This window comes from Contarinia nasturtii, unplaced genomic scaffold (genome assembly GCF_009176525.2).
Source record: "Contarinia nasturtii isolate CC-2019 unplaced genomic scaffold, AAFC_CNas_1.1 Cnas_scaffold_1834, whole genome shotgun sequence".
In the NCBI taxonomy this organism is placed as follows: domain Eukaryota; kingdom Metazoa; phylum Arthropoda; class Insecta; order Diptera; family Cecidomyiidae; genus Contarinia; species Contarinia nasturtii.
This window is the reverse complement of record NW_022199165.1, coordinates 1-7991: the sequence shown is the minus strand read 5'-3', so window position 1 is coordinate 7991 and position 7991 is coordinate 1. Positions and strand designations below refer to the sequence as shown.

Genomic DNA, 7991 nt, shown 5'->3' with positions numbered 1-7991 from the left:
ATTACAATTTCAATAGCTAATACCGGTAATGTCTTGTTACAATAACAATGTGTTACCTGTATTGTTAAAAATCTAACATTAATATTGAGACTTTTCAACACAACTTTAAGTTGAACATATATTTACAATAGATGGAGTTTGTGTTATACTGTAATGCTTCGTTACAATTGTAATGTGTTACTGCAAAATGTAAATCTGTATATTAACTTTTTATTTTATCTTTTTCAATCTATTTTTTAAAAATACAGAAAATATGGGTCTATTTAAAAGAGGTATGTATTTTGTTAATTTATTTTTTCTTTATGTTGTCTTAATCTAATCTATATATATTCAATCAGTTTGGCCCAAAATCTCCAAAATCTGTGAAGTTTTAAAAAAAAAATTTCATCGCCCCAAATTAGGTAAATTTTGACCATCTCTTTATAGGTTTAGATAGACGTAAGGTTTTTAGAAAAGAAAAAGTTCAAATCATGTTAGTAAAAGTTTATTTTTGAAACAATATTTTTTTCCCCCCAAAATGTGCCGTTGTTTGAATGATCAATGCTTTGAATCAGATTATTGAAAAAATTGTTTTTTTTACTCAGGATCAGGCGTCAATCACATTCAAAATAATCAAGTTCAAGAAACTATTAATCAATTGCAAGACCAAGTTGAACGATTGAAAACCGAAAATCAACAATTGAAAACCGAAAATCAACAATTGAATGATAAACAACGTTTTTCGAGGTTAGAAATATCTCGTTTGGAAGAAAACTTAAAGTGGGCAAACAAACTTATAGAAAAACAAGAAGAAGTTCAGCAAAAACAAGAAAAAGTTCAGCAAAAATACGAAGAGACCGTAAATTCTTTTAGAAAACGATTCGGGGAACTAGAAGCAAAAATTGCTCCACCAAATTCTCCAGAAAGCAGCTCAGATTAAAAAAAGTATTTGCTGTTCCGTACAAAATGAGTAGTCTATTTAATCCAGGGTTTACTGCACCCAAACCGAATATATTCCGTCCGATTGGTTCACATTTATCATCAAGAATCTCAGTTTCATCATCACCAGGCAGTAATTATAGCATTGATCATGTTAATGCAGAACAACAACAGGTACCACTGACACAAAATCATTGCTTCGGTGCAATTGGTGCACAATTGAGTGCAAATTTATCATCATTTAACGATTTTGCCGCAAGTTTAAAATTCAACACCAGCAGTTCCTTTTTGTTCAATCCAAATGTATGCGGTAGTTGTGAACGTCTTACACCAGAAAATCATTGTTTTGATTGCAGCAGCACTACTGTTTCCAACGCCATTGAACATCGCGATCAAATGGATTTTTAAAAAGGAATTCAATTCTTATATTTTTTTATTCAACTCTTTTACCAAAATGAAATATTCTGATACTGTTTTTCAAAATAAAAAATAAATTTAAAAGCGAGAAGAATAAAACATTGTTCAATTTTTTCTTTCTTTAAACAGCCATAGTGGCCTATATGAAAGCCCTGGTCACTGGCCCTGTACGGAGGCTATAAGTTACGAAAACTTGAGCATCGAGTGAATAACTCCCCGTTTAATCCAATATATGAAAATCGAGTCAGATTAAATTCAAATGAAATTAGAATTGTTTATTGGATGAAAATGAATCGATTTGAGTCATTGGAGCACTTTGAAAAGTTGATTTTCCTACGAATGAAAATCGTTTTGTGAATACACGTACTATGAGGCCGAGCGTTGTCATGATGGAAAATTATTGACTCATGTCTGGTCGCATATTCTGGCCGTTTTTCGTTCAACGTTCTCTTTAAACGGATCAATTGTGTTCGATACAGGTCTCCCGTGATCGTTTCACCCGGTTTTAACAGCTCATAATAGAGGACACCCTTCTGATCCCACCAAATACAGAGCATTACCTTAGTACAATGAATATCTTGCTTGGGCGTTGATTTTGCTCGTTTACCGCGCTTCCCATACGATTTCTTACGCTTCGGTTTTTCGTAATGAATGAAAACATCACCAGTAACAATTCGATGCAAAAACGACTTCTTTTTGTGGCGCTCAAGCAGCATTTTGGACATGCAAAATCGTCTTTCAATGTCTCTTGGTTTCAATTTATGTGGTACCCGATTTCCTTGCTTTTGAATGAATCCAAATGCTTTCAAACGTTTTGAAATGGTTTGGTGAGTTACTCCTAATGATTTTGCAAGTTCTTCTTGAGTTTGACACGAATCTTGATCGAGTAATACCTCCAATTCTTCATCTTCAAACTTTTTTGGCTGCCCAGGACGTTCTTCGTCTTCTGTGTCGAAATCACCACTTTTGAAGCGCGCAAACCAACGGTGACACATTCTAACATCTACAGCATAGTCAGGATAGGCTTCAGTGAGTAAACGATGTGCTCCAGTTGCATTTTTCTTTAAACGGAAGAAGCAAATTAAAACTTCCCGCAAATGATCTTTTGTTGGAACGAAATTCGACATTTTGAACGCAATAAAAAACTTGTGTGTATAAACTTGTATTCACTTTGACAGATGGAATTTAATAGTTTTTTTGACGCTATTTAACCCTAAAACCGTCCATCGGGCACTCAGTGCCCGAGCAAAATTTCAAACTAAAATTAAACCATTTTTTTTTCATAAAACATCACCAAACCCCGATTTTTTTCGTGTTGTCGGCCTCTGTTCCTACTCAAAAATATAAAATATGCATCTATTCACGCCATGGTTTTCGAAAAAATGGCCGGCAAAAAAAAGATGGTCAATTCGTCTTTGGGGCACTCAGTGCCCGACGTATATTTTCATATATTTTGTATGGGAAAATTGCTGAATTGTAAAAAATGTTTGTGCACGAATGAATCGATTGTTCTCATATACAAACATATATACACTTGTTACGTTGTTCGGTGTTCCGTGTGACATTCAAATAAGAATAATAATTTATTATAAACAAATTGTGTTTTGCATTGAAAGGCTTCGATTTACTTGTACATATACACAACAAACATGTCTCGTGTTCAATTCATTTTTTTATTCATTTATATGTGAATTTCCATACTCAGATAAATTTATCAGAGAAAACTTAAAGGCAAACAGTGTAAAATGCCATTTTGAAAATGAAACTGGTCGAATTCATCGGTACCGCAAAAATTTGTTCAGCCAATATTTATTTTATTTTGTCAGCACAGTATACAAAACGTAGCTGCCGATCTGCTGCGTATATTCATAACTTTAGTTTACGGAATGACACAATATTTCTCAAAATATCGAGAAAATTCAAAATAAAAAATTGAAAAATTTCCATTTTTTCATACAAAATATACTAACGGGCACTGAGTGCCCCCAAGACGAAGTGATACAATTTAGTAAAAATTTGTTCAGCCAATATTAATTTATTTTGTCAGCACAGTAAACAAAACGTAGCTGCCGACTCGATGCGCACATTCATGTCTTTAGTTAACGATTAGACACAAGATTTCTCGAAATATCGAAAAAATTCAAAAAAAAATTTCAATTTTTTTAATTTTTTCATACAAAATACACTACGGGCACTGAGTGCCCCCAAAGACGGGATTAAGGTGGATTGCAGAAGGACGGTTTTAGGGTTAAGATACACTTGTTGTCACTGTCAAAAAAATAGCGCGATACATAAGAAGTTGACACAAATACGACATTTTTAAGTTGCACTACCAATATTTCTAAAATTTCAAGATCGTAATGAGCGTTGTAGTTTGGGCATTTTTGTGTTGGAATGTGGTGAATTCTGTTTTCAGTGAAACGCCATCGCTAGTCGAAAAGCCTGATGATGAACAATTGAATTTGTTGCCGATCAATGGTCGGGACTTCCTCAGTAATATCACAAAAGACATAAGTGGCAAACCATGGCATGATGATCGGGAACAAAATTACATAATTCGCTGTCTTCGACCTGCAAAATGTGAACGAATACAAACAAATACATGTTTTGGCAGTAAAATTCCATATAAACACCAGCGGCCAATTATCGGAAGAAGGAAATCAAAAATCGAATATAAAAAAACTAAACCAACTCGAAGCATTGCGAAATGTACCAAAGTGTTGGGAAGTGATTCAGGTAAAAATGTCTAAAACCATAACCATAAAGAACATTTGTTTCTAAGAAATCCCTTTCTTCATACATTTTGTACGATAACAACATACTTGTGTCTTCCACGTGTTATTTAGCCATTTTTATGTGCAGTTTATTTGCCTAAATGCACAAAGAGCAAAGGCAAAGAATATGTTTATTTGCCATCGTATGAAGTGTGCCAATCAACCGTTGAACCATGCCGAGTTTTGTACGATACCGACTTCTTTCCGAGCTATCTCGCAATTATTATAATATTTACACCAATTTCTAGTCAGTGTATTCCACCATTGGTTGCAAGTGATTCGGCGATCAATTACTATCCAGGTAATGTTTGAATTCATGGTTCATCAATGTCGTTCAAAATGCGAATTGATCATTTTCATTAAACATCAATAGATATCGAAGGATGTGGTCTTCAATGTAGAGATCCTATGTATACGGATGGTGAGCATGAATCAGTACAAACGTTGATCTTTTGGGGCGCAACACTTTGTCTGGTTTTTTGTGAAAAAAATAACCTGTGCAAAGTTTAACGCCATTAGGTAGAATACAGACATGGCTCCCATACAAAAATCCAAATTTTTTGTGACTTTAGCTATGAAAAGTGTTTCAAAAATATTTTTCATGGCAAAATTAACGTCAGACATATTTTTTATAGTGTTTTGTTAGAAAATAGAAAACTTTCAAATGTTCTTTTTTCAAAAAAACCTTTTGCGAGTACTTCTGCTATTAAATTAAAGAATATTTCGTTGCCAAAGTTGGAACATATTTTTTGGTCTCGAACTTTACGCCGCTTGAATGGCTTGAAAAATCAAACAAATATTATTTTGGACTTTCCTAATGAAATACGCAACTACTACCGTGCGAAAAAGTTCGTCTTACTCCCGTAAGACTCTTTTTTTTTTTAACGAAATACGGAAATTTATATCGAAATGTTTTATTCATAGATACTCAAGACTTTTTGTAATGTATTGACTTTTGAATCTCTATGTTTAAATAAAGATTTATTCTATAAAATTTCAAATGATCATTTTTTTTTCATAAAACAGTATAAGGTTTTCCTCAATTCCAAGCAGTACAGTGCTTGTATGTGAATGATGCCATTAATCACTTTTTTAAGGTTCTACCAGATAATGTTGTTATATTTCTTCCAGTTCATTGATATGACATTTTTGAAGGTTGACCACAATAAAAAATCATCTTGAACCACAAAACCAATGAGCAATTAATAAATTGAATTATACAATATGCAACTGGCACCTTTGATTAGGTGATGACTTTTTTTCACTATTTAATTTAAGCGATTTCAATGTAATTTAATAATGTATTAACAAGAACCATTAAGTATGAACGTAGATTATGTAAATGATTATATCGGTAAAGCTACAAAGAAAAAAAAGTATCATTTAGTGCTGATAATGTGTATTCGTGATTCAAAATATCTGTGTTTGTTTCAATTGCAATTAAATTTTAAATTAAAAATCCATTAAATTCTAGAGAATTCTTTAACTAAGCCATTTAGTTCCCGAAATAATAGCAATAAAGTAATTGATAGCTGGTTGAGATTTTTGTAATTTCTCAACCTATAAAACGGTTTTCAACAAACATCCGTATGAATATGAACAAAAGATCATTCTGAGTAATTCACCGAAAAAAGCATAGCTCACGCATTGTCCTTTTGCAAAGAGAAAAAAAATGAAACAAATAATCGTTGAGGTGAGAATGCATTCAATAGAAAAAAAATGAAATTAAGATATTAGGTTGCGTGCACTTACCATTGGCATTGTATCTATAAAGTATAGAACATGAAAACATCCAATATCTTTTAATATTTATTAGGATTCATCTCAATAAATACCGTGTTCACTTGATAGCATATTGTTATTCAGCTAAAAACAACTTTCAACAGATGGCGCTACCTCAGACAAGTGAAGCGACCACGGTATTTATTAAGATGAATCCTAATAAATATTATTATAAAACATAATAAGTATTAGGATGTAATCCTAATAACTTTATTATGACTTTATCATGATAAGTTAATAAAATCATAATAATGTTATTAGGATCCGATCCTAATAACGATATAGAACATAATTATTATTATCGTAATAAAAATTTATTACGATATCGCAAAACGCAAAACTATAAGCCAGCCTGTGCTTAAATGCTCAATGTGTGATTAGAAATTCATTTGCACATCAAGCAACAGTCCCAAGTCCCTTATTACAAAGACTCTTTCAATTTGAACGCCGCCTATGTTGTATTTGTATTCATATTGCAGTGATCCCCGATGATATGATATGATCTTTGTTTTGTTGACATTTAATTTTAATGAATTGCGTTCATAATAATCAGCCACACGATCCAAGTCATTTTGAAGATTAATGCAGTCATCTGTTGAGGTGATACATTTTGAAATTTTTGTATCATCAGCGAATGAAAGTAAGCATGAATTGGTCACGACGAAAGGTAGATCAATAACAAACACGATGAACAAAGTACCGCCAATGGGATATCCTTGACCCTTGATTTGGTATCTGCTATCTTTACAATTTGTCTGCGGCCAGACAAGTAAGATTCGATCCATTTTAACAGCTGCTCATTCAATCCCATGATTTCAAGTTTTTGAATAAGTAAATTTAAGTTTACCGAGTCAAAGGCCTTGGCTATGTCCAAATGGCTGGTATCTGTTTGGTGTCTCCTTACCATGTTAATAATCGTTTTTGAAGTAAATTCTACTAAATTTGTTATCGTTGACCTGTTCTTGATGAATCCATGTTGACTTTCGTGGACGATGTTCTTCAAATATAGATTGAGATGGTCTGTGACGATAAAATCGAGCATTTTTGACGTAAAGCAACACCGCGATAATTTTGAACGTTGTTTTTATCGCTGTTTTTGTAAACTGGTCTGACAAAGGACGTTCTCCATATTTGCGGTACAGTAGCAGTTTCAAGTGATTCCTTTAACAGTGTTGAGATGAAATGCAATGAAATCAAACAATGCTTGATGAATTTGTTTGGAATTTCACCAGGACCACAGACAAGATCATCTGGCAGCATGCTTATATGTTGACCTACAAGCTCCTCGGTTATTTCGATCATTGATATTTCAGCACAAATATATTTGTGATATATCACGTATTTTTTCTGTTTCCGAGCTGTCATATCGCAGATCACCTTCTGAAGAGCTGTAAGCGGTGCCAAAGTGTTCTGCAAAAAAACTAGCAATTGTTGATTGATCGCTTGCTTTTTCATTCAAATCAGTCATCTCATGCGGTAGAACACTTTTCCCTTTTTTGAAATTCACTTGCTTGAAAAATTTCTTTGGAACATCATCTATCTGCTTCTATATCTCTATTCTGTAATCTCGGAGAGCTGAGCATGCACATCGTTTATATTTTCTTCTTATTTCTTTGTAATGTTCAATTAAATTGATTGTGAATTGAAAAAATATTAGTTCGAAAGGTATTTATATGAAGACTAAGCCAATTCCACGTACTATTGGTCTCGACTCATTTATTCGTTGTTGTAATCGCGATATGTATGTCTTGTTTCAGTTGTCTTTATGACTGGCTCTTTATATCGAATACTAATAGCATTATGATGCTTTTCAAAATTCAACAAATGAAAGTCGCTCATGGAGCATTGAAACAACTCAACATCATTTGTCCAGATTAAATCAAGCATACGACCATTTTGGTTGTAGTTCTTGTTAATCTGGTGAAGTCCCAGTTCATGGCAAGTATCCAGCACTATCTTCTCTTTTTCACTGGCTGCATTGATAGTGGGCTGGCTACATTGGGTCCTCATTTTCATCAACAAACCAAATCAATTTGGACAGATTAAAGTCTCCGGACACAATCAAAACATCATTTGTATTCAACTTCGATGCGACTTCTT

At 33.3% G+C, this 7991-nt stretch overlaps 1 protein-coding gene across 1 annotated transcript; it reads left to right on the top strand.

The window, feature by feature from the left end:
* The first annotated feature begins 142 nt into the window (after positions 1–142).
* LOC116347345 (sarcolemmal membrane-associated protein-like) lies at positions 143–1404 on the top strand. Its single transcript, XM_031777906.1, has 3 exons — positions 143–272; positions 339–401; positions 585–1404. The coding sequence occupies exons 1-3, from the start codon at positions 254–256 to the stop codon at positions 917–919; spliced, it is 417 nt and encodes a 138-aa protein (XP_031633766.1). The 5' UTR covers positions 143–253; the 3' UTR covers positions 920–1404.
* The last annotated feature ends 6587 nt before the right edge of the window (positions 1405–7991 follow it).

What these genes read in the sequence shown, in the direction of transcription:
- LOC116347345 (XM_031777906.1), top strand. An exon ending in ATTTCATCGCCCCAAATTAG is followed by an intron (nt 402 to 584) that starts GTAAATTTTGAC and finishes TTTTTTACTCAG; the next exon opens with GATCAGGCGTCAATCACATT.